General features: G+C 35.1%; 4 protein-coding genes across 7 annotated transcripts; 2 read left to right on the top strand and 2 right to left on the bottom strand.

The window, feature by feature from the left end:
* Window positions 1-1,418: 1,418 nt before the first annotated feature.
* Window positions 1,419-4,916, top strand: rbm-7 (RRM domain-containing protein). The gene is made up of 4 exons (NM_067285.7): window positions 1,419-1,604; window positions 1,650-1,858; window positions 3,569-3,705; window positions 4,607-4,916. Exons 1-4 carry the CDS (start codon window positions 1,425-1,427, stop codon window positions 4,810-4,812), a joined length of 732 nt encoding a protein of 243 aa, NP_499686.2. The 5' UTR covers window positions 1,419-1,424; the 3' UTR covers window positions 4,813-4,916.
* Y37D8A.19 (uncharacterized protein) lies at window positions 1,851-3,413 on the bottom strand. Its single transcript, NM_067286.9, has 3 exons — window positions 3,341-3,413; window positions 2,149-2,194; window positions 1,851-2,104 (listed from the first exon to the last, which is right to left on the bottom strand). Exons 1-3 carry the CDS (start codon window positions 3,392-3,394, stop codon window positions 1,899-1,901), a joined length of 306 nt encoding a protein of 101 aa, NP_499687.1. The 5' UTR covers window positions 3,395-3,413; the 3' UTR covers window positions 1,851-1,898.
* A 483-nt stretch (window positions 4,917-5,399) lies between the features above and the next one.
* Window positions 5,400-6,729, bottom strand: mrps-10 (Small ribosomal subunit protein uS10m). The gene is made up of 3 exons (NM_067284.7): window positions 6,535-6,729; window positions 6,329-6,475; window positions 5,400-5,632 (listed from the first exon to the last, which is right to left on the bottom strand). Exons 1-3 carry the CDS (start codon window positions 6,724-6,726, stop codon window positions 5,501-5,503), a joined length of 471 nt encoding a protein of 156 aa, NP_499685.1. The 5' UTR covers window positions 6,727-6,729; the 3' UTR covers window positions 5,400-5,500.
* A 559-nt stretch (window positions 6,730-7,288) lies between these two features.
* Window positions 7,289-13,020, top strand: npp-25 (the record flags this gene model as incomplete). Of its 4 annotated transcripts, none has more annotated exons than NM_067283.5 (4): window positions 7,289-7,420; window positions 7,469-7,607; window positions 8,982-9,181; window positions 11,398-13,009. In NM_067283.5, 4 exons carry the CDS (start codon window positions 7,304-7,306, stop codon window positions 11,755-11,757), a joined length of 816 nt encoding a protein of 271 aa, NP_499684.1. The 4 variants fall into 4 exon arrangements, with proteins under 4 accessions (NP_499684.1, NP_001370967.1, NP_001335544.1 ...); NM_001383016.1 differs by having other exon boundaries at window positions 7,290-7,420; window positions 8,982-9,121; window positions 11,398-13,020; NM_001348641.3 differs by lacking the exon at window positions 7,289-7,420 and having other exon boundaries at window positions 7,490-7,607; window positions 11,398-11,757.
* Between the last annotated feature and the right edge of the window lie 1,585 nt (window positions 13,021-14,605).

Below are 14,605 nucleotides of genomic sequence, written 5' to 3'. Positions count from 1 at the left end.
CCCCTCGGCCATGGCCTAGAAACCACTTTTCCTCGTCCCTCGTGAGGAAAAAGTTGCAGTGGCGCGCGAGACAGATGTGGCGTTGTTCCAATTTCTTGGCAATTAGCCAAGAAAATGGGAGAACGAACGGGGAAGAAGAGATATGGGAGACGACGGGGGAGACCCAGAAAAGGCGGAAAGTGAAAGAGCTGGGGAAAAGTAGTGGAATATCAAATTTAATCAAAATTCTTCGAAAAAAGGGGTTTTTTGCATTAAAAATCATGTTTTATGTTCATTTTATGTTTTATTACATGTTATCAGTGAAAATAATTGTTTTTGTCATCAAAAAGTATTTGTGAGCATGCTCATGAGCACATATGTGTTTGAGACAAGATTTCTAACAATTTATGGTTTAAACACACTAAATAAAGTACGAAATTACGATTAGCGTTTAAAAAAAATCAAAAATCTTTGTAAAAAATGCCAAAGAAATCAAAATTTGATGTCTTATCATCATCATTTGTGGGTTTTTAATGAATCGTCTAGCAAAAGAGAGGCAGGAAATTGCACTTTTCAGAAAAAAAACCCCACGAGGGGGCGCCTGATCTTGTTTTTTCTCGATAAAAATTGCGGAACAACGGAGAAATATTTATTTATCAATCTAGAAAAATATTGTTCCTCATAGCCTGAACCTGAAAAGAACTTTCTAGTTTTTTTGAAACTGCTATGAAATAGTTAGTAAAACAAATAAATAATGACTCATTTGGGCGCTCTGACGATCTGAAAAGCAGGTAAATTCGTCATACAGGAGAAAAATGAGGAAGAAATAACCTTTTTTCTTTTGAATTAAAAAAAAGCGGACATTTTTCTGAGGAAGAAGGGGGCTAAAGGGTGGCTAAAGGGCTCTTGAGACGGATTCGATTTATTTTTTGAGGTAGAAATATGGATTTTTAAGTCAATTTAAGTTTGGTTTCAAACAAAGCTAATTCTCAGGAATTGAGCGGTTTAGCTGTATAAAAATTTTAAAAATAAATACACCGCTCGCTCCATGGAGAAATATTAATTTTTGCTTTAAATCGAACTGTAGAGCTCTGCGAGCCTCTTCTCCACTCGACACACGGAAAAAACTAGTAAAAGTACCTGAAATATACTTTGGAAACAATTAATTTTCACAAAAAACGGAAAAAGGTTAAGTAAATTTGCTAAAACAACCAGTTTTTGTCGGCTAGGTTCTACTTTTCTAGTGCCGTGCTGGCTTTTCTCTATGCACGAGATATGCGCCAGCAAAATCGAGAAACGCGTCAGCGAGGACATGTTTGCGCCATCCGGGAATGGGAATGGGATTTATTTGGTTTTTCTCGTTTTTCTCGCTTTTTCTCTCACATGAGTGAATTTTCAGCCTTTTTTTCGAAATTTCGAATTTAAATTTGAATTTTCAGCAAAAAATGGAAATAAAACCAACGCCATCGCCTCCAGAAGAGCGCACAATATACGTGGCCAATTTTTCAGAAGAAGTCGATGAAGAATTGCTCGAAGAGCTTTTTATTCAAGCCGGCCCCGTTGTAAAAGTTATTCTGAGAGATGTGAGGGATTCTAATGCAAAATTCGCATTGGTGGAGTTTGAGGTAAGCAATTTCGCTGAAAAATTTAAAAAAAAAAATAAATTTCAGGACGAATTATCTGTACTATTCGCCATTGAATTGATGAATGGAGTGCGACTTTTCAATCAAGAACTACAAGTAAAGCCGCGAAATGGCACAAATCAGGAGGAATTATATAAGCGAAAAAAAGGAGAAATCGAGGAAAGAGTTCGATCGGTAGCGGCACCGGATCGAGACGGAAGACGGGATAGCTATAGAGATGATCGGAACAGGAATAGGTAGAGTTTATTGGATTAATTCAAGGATTTTAAGGCTCAATTAGCACGATCTGACGCAGCAAACACAGCTTCTTCCGTTTGTCGACGGGAATCCGGAGGCGCGATCTGCGGAGAGCCCGGCGGCAAGAGCAACGGATGCACAACATCCTGGGCATCGTTCGGCTGGATTTGAAGCAGCGTCAGTGCACCGAGCATTTGTAGACTGGCCGTCAATGTTGGCGACGAAGCCGGCGGCAGTGGAGCAGGCTGGAAATTGAATTTTATTGATTTTTTAGCGTTAAAAATCGTACCAAAGCAACTTGGGAATCTGTTAGCATTGTTATTGTTCCAGATGATCTGAAAAGAAACAAAATTGATTTTTTTTTTGAATTTTATAATGAAACTTCTTGAAAACTTTTCCAAAAAAAATTATGACGGCTCAAAAAATGGCCTAAAATTCGTTAAAATCGGAAATTTGATCGACTTGTCAATGTCGCAGCGGCTGGAAATATATTTTTTTGAAATCACCGTTAAATTTTGAGTCTACAAGTTGATATTTTGCGTTTTAAACTTGATTAACAAGGAAAGTCGAAAAATTTAATGTCTGACTTTGGCATGACATAGTATTTTTCGATAAAAGAGTAAAAATAATGATGCCTCCAAAAAATTTAGCTGCCCGGTTCAGGTTCAGCAAAGTTATGACGTTTTGGAAGTGACTAAAACACCTTTTTACAAAATTTCAAAATTTTCAACAAAAAAAAATTTCTAAAAAGAGGAGCAAATGTGTGTAAATTATTCAAAACAATGAAAAACATATGCTATGCAAGTTTTAGGTTATACCTCTCAAGAAAACCCACAAATTAAATCTGCAAAAAAATGTACTTTTTGGAATTTTCCTCAAGTTATGTAGATCAAGCAATGTGCTTTTTGGTCTGTGGTGAGAAAAAACGTGTATGATAAATGTTTTTCTCATTTTTGGATAAGTTAAAACAGTTTTTTCCTCTTTTTAGAAAATTTTTTTTTTTTTTGAAAATTTTGAAATTTTGTAAAAAGGTGTTCCAGTCACTTTCAAAACGTCATAACTTTGCCGAACCTGGACCGGGCAGCTAAATTTTTTGGAGGCATCATTATTTTCACTCTTTTATCGAAAAAAATACTATGTCATGCCAAAGTCAGACATTAAATTTTTCGACTTTCCTTGTTAATCAAGTTTAAAACGCAAAATATCAACTCGTAGACTCAAAATTTAACGGTGATTTCAAAAAAAAAATATTTCCAGCCGCTGCGACATTGACAAGTCGGTCAAATTTCCGATTTCATCTAATTTTAGGCCATTTTTTGAGCCGTCATAACTTTTTTCTGAAAAGTTTTCAAGAAGTTTCATTATGAAATTCGGTGTTTTCAGACAATTTTGAGCCTAATAAGGCAATTTTTAAAAAAAATTCTACTACACCAGTGGTGTAACACCACCTTTAATTATAAAAAACATTATAAAAAACTCACGCTCTGCCCCGCAGCCACAGAAATTACAGCGAAAAATACGATAAGAAGCTTCATCTCTAACTCAGACGATGATAAAAAGATCAAATTCGGCTTTATTTTATACCCGGCGTTGGCTTGGTTTCTGTCTCACAACATTTTTTTTTTGATTAAAAATCTCAGAAATCGAAGAAAAACGTTGAAAATCAACAAAAAAAGGCCGAAAAATCATTTTTTTTTTGTCTTTTCCAGAAACGGAAACAACCGTGACTCATGGCAGCAGCAGCAGCCTCCTCGTCATCATCGACAATATGATCCTCTTCCACCTCCACCGCCACCTCCACTGATGGGAGGATCCGGAGGACATTGGAGAAGCGGAGGGGAAAGAGGTAGCAAAAAAATCGATTTTTAGTTGAAATTTCTGAAAAATTGGAGATTTTTAGGCCTGAAATACATGAGAACGGGCTCAAAATAACTGAAAAATGGAAAAAAAATCTTTTTTTTAAAAATTTTTTTTTGCAAAAAATTCAAAATTTCAACCTTTTTTCCGCAAAAAAACATGCTGAAACCCTAAAAATCGATAATTTGCAAGGTTTTTGCGGAAATTAGCCGGAAAATTTGATTTTTAAAAAATTGAGCCAATTTTTGAGGAATTTTAGAAGAACAAATCTATAATTTTTCCGAAACCCCCTCAATATAAGTGAGAAATCGGTGAAAAAATCTTAATTAGAAAAAATTTTTTTTTGTTCAAAAATCTGAAAAATTGGAGATTTTTAGCCCTAAATTGCATAAAAGCAGGCTCAATTTACCTAATTAGGCCTAAAATAACTCAAAAATTGGGAAAAAAAATTACACCAGACGAAAAAAAGAGCATCGTTTGTCCAATTTTCAGACATTTTTCCGCAAAAAAAAATTGCTGAAGCTCAAAAGTGGCCAATTTTAGAGAGTTTCAGGGACTTTTTTTGCGGCAAAAAGTCTGAAAAATCATTCCTAAAATCAAATATTAGAGAAAAATTCAATGAAAACCAATAAATTTTCTGCAGAAAAACGCAGAAATGTCGGAAAAATTCGTTAATTTTTCCAAAAAATCGATTTTTTTTGCAGAAGTTTCTGAAAAGTTCTAGATTTTTAGACCTAAATTTCATGAGAACAAGCTTAATGTACCTAAAATAACTAAAAAAAATTGAATAAAATTGAAAAAGCTGAAAAAAGTTCGCTGAAAAAAGTAACCAATTCAGCCGAAAAACGCAAGAATGTCGGAAAAAAAATCGAAAAATCAATATTTTCCAGGTCCTCCACAATATTCGACTCCGCAAATGCTTCCTCATCAACATTTTGTAAATCAAATGATGCAGCAACAAATTAATAGATCCGCTCCTCCGTACAATGGACGTCATCAGAATTCCACGCCACACCGTCATCACGATCGTCATGGATATGACCGAAGCTCGAGCCGGCATCATCGCAATGATGACAGAAGACGTGAACGTTATTGATCGATGATTCGGGCGGGAAATCATAATTATTTTGATCTTTTTCACTTGTTTTGCCATGTTTTTTGGTCTCATTTTATATATTTAATAAAAGCAAACACAATTTGAAAATATAGAGAAAAATGCAACAACAAAGATCTACTGGAAATTTTCAAAAAAATTTATTTTTAGGCTCCGCCCACTTCCTGGATATCCGGAAATTTCAAGTGATTTTTTTGGAATTTTTTTCCTTTCCAGAAAAACAGATATCTCCAGGAAGTGGGCGGGGCCTAATAAGCCGTTTTTTTTTGAAAAATAAAAAAATCCAAAAAAATTTATTTTTAGGCTCCGCCCACTTCTTGGGCATTCGGAAATTTTCAGTGTTTTTTTTGGAATTTATTTTCCAAAATAACCTATCTCCAAGAAGTGGGCGGGGCCTAAAAAGCAGTTTTTTTTTGAAAATTGTTAAAAAATCAAAAAATTCGGATTTTTTTTGGAAAATCCTAAAAATTCAGAAATTCCACAGAAAAAAAACACCTTTTTTTCAATTTTGGCTAAATTTTGGCCGACCAACCAGCGAATTGCTTCGCCCACTTTCCGACCAATCAGGTGAGAGGTCCACCTTTATTATTTCATTAAAAGTAAACAATTTGAAGAAGGAAAAAAAAACGAAATAACAATAAGGATCTACACACTAGAATTTGGTTATAAATCAATTTTTCTGAATTGTCAGCGGTAGTGGTTGAAGTTCGGTGAATCCGACACGCATTCCGACGCCTTCTGGGATGTTTCGTTGGATGTATTCGAGGAATGTTGAAGCTGTGGAGCCAGTCACGTTGAGGATCTGGAAAAAAAAATTTAAGGTGAAAACACGCCTTTGGGGTCACAGAGACCGAATATCATGATAAAAAAATTCAAAAAAATGTTCCTGACTTTATATGATTTTTTGAAAATTGAAAAAATCTCTTTCTTCCCTTCCCCTAATTCCTATTTAAATTACCGCTAATTGAACTTGTTCGGTGGAGCGCACTTGCTCTATTTTTATTGATTTTATTTTATTTTTTCTCATTATTTCACTGATTTTCTTCAATATTTGTGGTTTTTTATCGGAAAAAGAGAGAAAAATGCAAATTCTTCATAAAAAAAAAATACTGAAAATGGGTAAAACTGTAAAATATGCTAATTTCAAGCTAGCTTGTTGTCTCCAGAACTCATAATTTTAGAGTTTTACCCATTTTCAGTGATTTTTAATGAACAATTTGATTTTATCTTGCATTTTTCTCTCTTTTTCCGATAAAAATACGCAAATATTGAAGAAAATCAGTGAAAGAATGAGAAAAAATAAAATAAATTAATGAAAATATAGCAAGTGCGCTCCACCGAACGAATCCAATTGGCGGAAATTCAATTAGGAATTAGGGGGAAAACTGAGATTTTTCTAATTTTCAAAAAATCATATAAAATCTAGAAAATTTTTTTGAATTTTTTTATCATGATATTCGGTTATTGTGACCCCATAGGCGTTTAATTATTTTCCAACCTCAAGTTTAGAAATGTGTGTTCTCGTCTCATAATGCAATTTATATTTTTTATGGACGAATTTCGAGCGCAGAGCCGGCTGAACCCATCGAATATACGGAAGAACTTCGAGACGACCTTGAGGAATCTCCAGGTGTTGGCAGACTTGCTGAAAATAAATGAAAAATGCAATTTAAAATCAAAAAGACCTGAAAAACGTTCAAATACCTGCAAAAACGACGTATATGACTTCAAAACCGCCTTGTCGTGCCCACGATACTCGATTTCAACTGAGCTGTACAGTTTGTCGGGTAAAACTGCTTGAACTTGCTGTTGCTCGGCCGGGTTCACTGTTGGCGCTAATGTTCGGATGCTTCGGCTTATAAGACCAGTTCTGAGGGATGAAGCGAGTTTTAGCATTCTGAAATTCAGGAAATTTTAATTTATTTTAAAATAAGCTCTTAAAATCTATTTGAATAGCGGAAATTTGATTTTAAAAAAGATTAAATTAAATTTTTTATATAAAAAAGAAAACTGTGCAATCTGACGTCACGCTGCTTGCGTACAATGCGCACAACTTGACGACAATTAATTTTATTTTTTATTTCTAGCTAGAGAAATTCTGCAGTTTTTCTTCAAATTTATGAATTTATATCCGATAAAAGCAGTTTAAAACGATTATTATGAGTAAATAAAGTAAAAAATCACAAAAATATTTTCTGTGCAACGTGCCGTCAAAGTGTTTGCGGTCGTTCTCAAGTATTATCGAGAATGTGTGCTCTGCGGCTCCACATACTCGTTAATTGATTTCCATAGAAACCGCTGGTGTTTTCTTTTGATTTTCAATATGCGTTGCCTTAATTTTTGTTTAAAACAGAAAAAAATCGATGATTCCGGAACATTCTACGCAATTTTTGGGCTAATCCACGTCTCCTAACCTCAATTTTTTCCTTTTTTCCCAATTTCACAGATTTTTTTGCAGAAAAACTTCACAAAAATGGTCGAAATTGTCGAAGAACCCGATGATCATCAATCTTCATCCACCGGAGCTGGATCTTCTGGATCTTCGAGTGCCCCACCACCACCACCACCGCCAGCTTATTCCTCGATTTCAGTGAGAATTTTTGCAGTTTTTTCCAACTAAAAATCAATAATTTTCCAGCAATACGTTTCGGCGAACACAATGGAGTGTGTGCTATTCGCCGCACGAGTTTTGACCGTCTTTTTTGCTCTGAACTACATGATTCCGTTTATTGGATTGGTGCCGGCTCATTCTGCGTATTATAAGATCTTCGCAGCTTGTACGTTATTTGGCAAAAGCCTAAAAGCCCGAATTTCAGACCGGGAATTCGAAAAAATTCGAAAAAATTGCATAATTTAGCCAAAATCCCCAAAAATTATCGATTTCTCCGTTTGATTTTCGTCAGACTCTGCTAATTTTTGTCCTTTATTTTGCAAAAAAAAACAGCATCGCACAGAAAAAGAGGCGGGGCGTAATTTCGCAACCCTGCGGCACAGTTTTTTAGTGTTTTTTTTTAAAATTGATTTTTTAAAATTAAAATTTCGATTTTACATGTTTTATTACCCTTTTTCGATAAAATTTTAATCGAAAAAAAGAGAAAAACAAGAAAAATAAAAATTTTATTTAAAAAAAACAATTTAAAAAAGCTGTAGAAAAACCGTGCCGCAGGGTTGCGAAATTACGCTCCGCCTCTTTTTCTGTGCGGCGAAGCTGATTTTTGCAAAATTCATGGTGCATTTAAAGTCGATATCGGCTATAAAAGTACCATAATCAACGAAAAATGTGAGATTTTGCAAAAAAAAATCAACATCGCACAGAAAAAGAGGTGGAGCGTAATTTCGCAACCCTGCGGCACGGTTTTTTTCCACTGCTTTTTTGAAATTGATTTTTTTTTTCAATAAAATTTCGATTTCACATATTTTATTATCTTTTTTCGATAGAATTTTATTCTAAAAAGAGGAAAAATCAAAAATTTTATTTTAAAACATTCAATTTTAAAAAAGCAGCTAAAAAACCGTGCCGCAGGATTGCAAAATAAGCTCCGCCTCTTTTTCTGTGCGATACTCCTTTTTTGCAAAATTCACGGTGCATTAAACGTCGATATCGGCTACAAAAGTACCGTAATCAACGAAAAAATGTGAGATTTTGCAAAAAAAAAAAGCAGCATCGCACAGAAAAAGAGGCGGCGCGTAATTTTGCAACCCTGCGGCACGGTTTTTCCACTGCTTTTTTGAAATTGATTAAAAAAAAACTTTCGATTTTACATGTTTTATTATCTTTTTTCGATAGAATTTTATTCGAAAAAAAAAGAGAAAAACAAGTAAAATCGAAATTTTATTGAGAAAAATGGAGAAAAAACCGTGCCGCAGGGTTGCAAAATTAAGCTCCGCCCCTTTTTCTGTGCGATGCTCTTGCAAAAATGTGCAAAATATGACAAAAAATTGAATAAAATCCAATTTTTATTGAGAAAAAAGAAAAATCGAAAATTCATTGGAAAACCGTGCCGCAGGGTTGCAAAATTACGCTCCGCCTCTTTTTCTATGCGATGCTCTTGCAAAAATGTGCAGAATATGACAAAAAATTGAATAAAAATCCAATTTTTAACCGCAAAATTTGAGATTTTTTTTTCCAAAAAAAAACTTTTTTTTTTCAGCCGCCGCCACATTCGCCCTCCGTCTTCACACGAGAATTCAAGGACAATTTGCACTGAATGCGCAGTTTATTCAGCGTCTCATCATCGAAGATTCATTCCATTATCTCGTCTATTCTGTCGTATTCCTGATGGCTGCTCCAGTAAGCATGGCTGCTCTTCCAGTTACTATCTATGCGGCTCTTCATGCTTGCACTTTTATGGTAAAGTTTTGGACTGAACCACTGCAACTTTTTCCTCACGAGGGACGAGGAAAAGTGGTTTCTAGGCCATGGCCGAGGGGCCGACAAGTTTCAGCGGCCATTTATCTTGCTTTGTTTTCCGCCTGTTTTCTTTTGTTTTTCATCGATTTTTTTCGTTTTTTCTTATTAAAACTGATAAATAAATACTTTTTGCAGATGCTAAAACAATTTCCAAGTAAAAAATTATGTATTCAGTGGGCAAGCAGCGGTGAAAGTGGTCAATGTAAAATGATGGATTACGGGAATACAAAACCTAAACTTTTTCTGAAACATGATACATATGCTGCTTAGATGTTGAAATTACCTGATTTTCATAACGAGACCGCTGAAAAAGTTTTGAGGTTTTCAAAATTCAACTTTTTGTGCGAAAATCTCGACTTTTTCACCGAAAAAGTTGAATTTTGGAAAATCTCGACTTTTTCACCGAAAAAGTTGAATTTTGGAAACCTCAAAACTTTTTCAGCGGTCTCGTTATGAAAATCAGGTAATTTCAGCATTTAAGCAGCATATGTATCATGTTTCAGAAAAAGTATAGGTTTTGTATTCCCGTAATCCATCATTTTACATTGACCACTTTCACCGCTGCTTGCCCACTGAATACATTATTTTTTCACTTGGAAATTGTTTTAGCATCTGCAAAAAGTATTTATTTATCAGTTTTAGTAAGAAAAAACGGGAAAAAGCTGTGAAAAACAAAAGAAAACAGGCGGAAAACAAAGCAAGATAAATGGCCGCTGAAACTTGTCGGCCCCTCGGCCATGGCCTAGAAACCACTTTTCCTCGTCCCTCGTGAGGAAAAAGTTGCAGTGATGACCCAAAACTATTGAATTTCATAAAGAAACTTCTCAAAAAACGCCCAAAACATTTTTTATGACCCTGATTTTGAAAAAAAAAATCTGAATTTTTTGCATTTTTTGGTGGTCATTTACGCACGTTTTTGAGTTGAGAGAAATTCGAAACATGATCAAAATTGTATGCTTTTAGCCTCCTAAAACTTTTCAAAAAAATTTTGAACATTTTTTATTTACTGTCAAAAAGTGGCAATTACTCAGTTTTTGCCACTCATAATTTTGGAAGTCGACCAAAAAAACATTTTTTTTTTCGACTGTTTTTATGTTTTAATTTTGTTTAAATTATTTGTATTAGAACATTGTAGGGGTCGAAACATGCGACATTTCTTTAAATTTCCTCAAAAAGATTGTAATTTTCAAAATTTTGGCAATTTGCCAAAACTTTGCCCGGAAATTATGAAAATCTATATATTTTTTTTTGGAGTATTTTATTATGATATTCGGTTGTTTTGGATCATTATAAGTGCATTTAGACAAAATCCTCACGGGCGCTACTCCCCCTTTAAATATATAACATGTCCTTACGAAAATCGGTTTTTCGGGCCGTAGTAGAGTTGAAATTTTTCGATTTAAATGACCACAAAAATAACTGTTTAAAGGTACACACCCTGTGGGGAAATTGCTTTAAAATACGCCTATGGTACCACAATGACCGAATATCATGATAATATGATTTTTTGAAAATTGAAAAAATCTCAGTTTTTGCCTAATTATTTTTGAATTTCCGCCAATTGGATTTGTTCGATGGAGCGCGCTTGCACGATTTTAAATTTATTTATTTTATTTTTTGTTATTTTCCACCGATTTTCAATGTTTTCGGTGTATTTTTGCTTGAGTTTTAGAGAAAAAGTCAAGATAAATGCAAATTTTCGATAAAAAAGCACTACGCTGACATAGTAAAAATGAAAAAGTAACGCTTTTAAACGATTTCAAACTTGAATTAATTAATTTCACTGATTTACGACTGCAACCGTGCTTTTTAATCGAAAATTTGCATTTATTTTGACTTTTTCTCTAAAATTCAAGCAAAAATACACCGAAAACATTAAAAATCGGTGGAAAATAAGTAACAAAAAATAAAATAATTAAATTTAAAAACGTGCAAGCGCGCTCCATCGAACGAATCCAATTGGCGGTAATTCAAATAGGAATTCCACGCAAACTGAGATTTTTTTCCAATTTTCAAAAAATCATATAGAATTTAGAAAAAAATTTTTGAATTTTTTGAATTTTTAATCATGATATTCGGTCATTGTGGTACCATAGGCGTGTTTTAAACCAATTTCCCCACTGACGCTACTCCACATTTAATAAGTAATTTTTCAGACGAAAATCCTACGTGAAACCGGTCACACCAGCTCAATCATCCCAAAACTGGAACAATTCACTGCTCATCAAACCCAAAATGCTCTCGGAATCATCGCTTGCTCGGAAATCTTTCTCGTTCCACTGCTCGTCTCGCTGATTTTCAGTGGAAAAGGATCACTGCTCCTGCCGTTCGCCTACTACCGGTTCCTTTCGCTGAGATACGCCTCCAGACGGAATCCGTCGACTCGTCAAGCGTTCGCGCAAATGCGTGGATCACTTCAGAATGTTGCGATGAGCTCGAGTTGCCCCCGTCCGATTAGCTCACTGATCTACAGAGCTATTGATTTCATCTCGGCTAGAGCTCCGCCAGTCATGTGATTTATTAATTGAACTTTTTTTATATATTTTTTTGTTGTTACCACAAAAACACTGATTTTCTAGATTTTTGTTGAAAAATCCAAAAAAAATTGGTTTTTAGGCTCCGCCCACTTCTTGGATATCCGGAAATTTTAAGTGTTTTTTTTTTTGGAATTTATTTTCCAGAAAAAATATCTCCAAAAAGTGGGTGGGGCCTAATAAGCCTTGTTTTTTTTTTTGAAAAATTAAACAAAAAATCCAAAAAATTTATTATCAGGCTCCGCCCACTTCTTGGATATCCGGAAATTTTAAGTGTTTTTTTGGAATTTATTTTTCAAAAAACATCTCCAAAAAGTGGGCGGAGCCTAATAAGCCGTTTTTTTTTTTTGAAAAATTGAAAAAAAATCCAAAAAGTTTGGATTTTTTTGGAAAACCCAAAAAATCCAGAAATTCCACAAAAAAAAACGGCTTAAAATGTTTTTTTTTTTTCAATTTTGGCTAAATTCTGGCCGACCAATCAGCGAATTGCTCCGCCCACTTTTCGACCAATCAGATGAAGTGGGATTTTTTGAAGCGAATTCCCCATTTTGTGCACAAATTCTAGATTTTCAGTGTTTTTTCCAATATTTTTTTTCTGCCAAACATCCGATTTCTTCCCCTTTTCGCTTACATTTTTCCGCTTTTTCCATAATTTTTCATGTGCTCTTTCAGATCTTCTCCTCCCCCTTCCTACCCGCCCTTTATATTACACAAACGATTTTTGCACCAAAAATAGCGGTCTCGCCACGACTTTTTGCTGGAAATTTTTTTTTCGGCATTAAATGGCAGAAAATAGGCCGTAATGAGCTTTTTAAAATTTGAAAAAAAATTGAAAAAAAAAATTTCCTAATTTTTAAGAATTTTTTTTCCAAAATTTTCAAAACAAAAAAAAGACTGATTAAGCCCCGGCAACCTTTTGGAAATATCCTTTTTTCTGCAAAAAAAAAAATTTAAAAAAAAACAATTTTTTTAAATTTTTTTTCAAAATTTCCAAAAAAAACGGCCGGCTTCTGCAAAAAAATCCAAAAAAAAATCAATTTTTAAAAAAATTTTTTCCAAATATTTTAAATACTTATATTCGGTCATTACGGTCTGTTTTCTGCCTGTTCCGCCTAGAAATTGTCGTGTCGAGACCCGCTAAATTCTGATGCCCTTTCCATTATTTCCTCAAAAAATTCATATTAAATTACTATCGATTCTATCAAAGTCGAGCTTTTCCTCTACATAAACATTTTCATTTGCTCATTTGTGCACATGTTCAGCAGCTTGGAACCCTTTCCCGCTAGGGCTCAAGCCGCCGAAATGCAAATAGTCAACCTCCTCAACGTATACAATTTATCGATTCGGTTCCCCCCCTCCTACCTGCCTGCTCACCTTGTTATGCAATTCCGTAGGCAAACAGTCAAGCCCCCCATGGAACATTGAAATATGAGAGGTTCAGAAATGTAGAAGTATGAAAATAGTGTTGAAGACAGAGAGAGACACAGACACTCTATATTTGCTCTTTCATGATTCACCGGCGCGGCGAGCGATGGGAGGTCTCTCGCCTGCTTCTCCATCTCTCTTCACTTTTCGACTTTCTGCAGGGAAACTGATGTTGTATACTGTCATCATATGACTATACGGAAAATTGTTTTTTTTTTCGATTTTTTAAATCAAACTTCTGGGCCCTTTTAAATTTAGAAGACTTAGATTAATTCTCAATAGGGCAGGTTTTCTGATCCTTCAATTTTAAAATTTTTAAATTTCCTGCTAAAGCGCCCCCACGAATTTCTGGCTTCCCTCATAAATTGAAATGGAAGAGTTTGCCGGACTAGGCCATTTTGGCTCGGCCATATCTGGGGTAGATTTCCGGTGCGTTGCGTGTCGCGTCGCGGCTTGTAAAACTAACTGTATTTATCCGTGTGGAGTACACGACACTTTCCCAAGCGTTGTCCGGCGGGCAATTGTCAATGGAGCGCGTAAAATTCAAAGAGGACGGCCAGAACCCCGTGGCGTCCAAATATAATTATTTTTGTTAAATAATTAGGTCAGCAAACGCGCTCTATTGAAAACCCTTTGTGTACTCCCCCAATAGAAGATTTTTTGAGTTGAAACAATTATTTGCATCGCTCGTAAACCTGAAAAAAAAATTGAAATCAAGGTGCAAGCGCGCTTCACGGCGAAATTAACACTCTCCGCCCCTGGGTCTTGGGTCTCGTTAGGTATTGGCGGGAAACTCGTAAATTTTCAAGCATTTTTAGTCGTTTTTGTTTAGTTTTCAGTATTTTTTAATGCTGAAACATTATTTCGACAAAAACAATACGAAAAATAATTGAAAACGCCAATAACCTAACGAGACCCAAATTTGAACCGCGATTACACCTCGATTTGAAAAACCGACTTCACGGGGTTCTGGCATTCATCATTGAATTTTTCGCGCTCCATTTGACAAGCCGGACAACGCGTGGGAAAGTCGTGTACTCCACACGGACAAATACATTTAGTTTTACAATCGAGCCGCGACGCGACACGCAACGCGCCGTAAATCTACCCCAGATATGGCCGAGCCAAAATGGCCTAGTTCGGCAAACTCTTCCATTTCAATGTATGAGGGAAGCCAGACGTAAATACCCAACAAGACCCAAATTTTTCATTGGAGCGCCTTTGCACCTCGATTTGAAAAGCCGATTTTTTCTGCGTCTTCATAATATCAATTTTTTCGAAATCCCATTCTATGCAAATAAGCTCTATTGTGAAAAATTTTGCATTATCAATGGAGCGAAGTTCCAACCTATCCCCTACTTTTTTCTTAATGTATAATTTATTTTTCAGTTCTTTTTACTTAATA

This window comes from Caenorhabditis elegans, chromosome III, assembly GCF_000002985.6.
Source record: "Caenorhabditis elegans chromosome III".
NCBI classification, from domain to species: Eukaryota; Metazoa; Nematoda; class Chromadorea; order Rhabditida; family Rhabditidae; genus Caenorhabditis; species Caenorhabditis elegans.
Note: the sequence above shows the minus strand (reverse complement) of the source record. Positions and strands in the feature narration are given on the sequence as shown.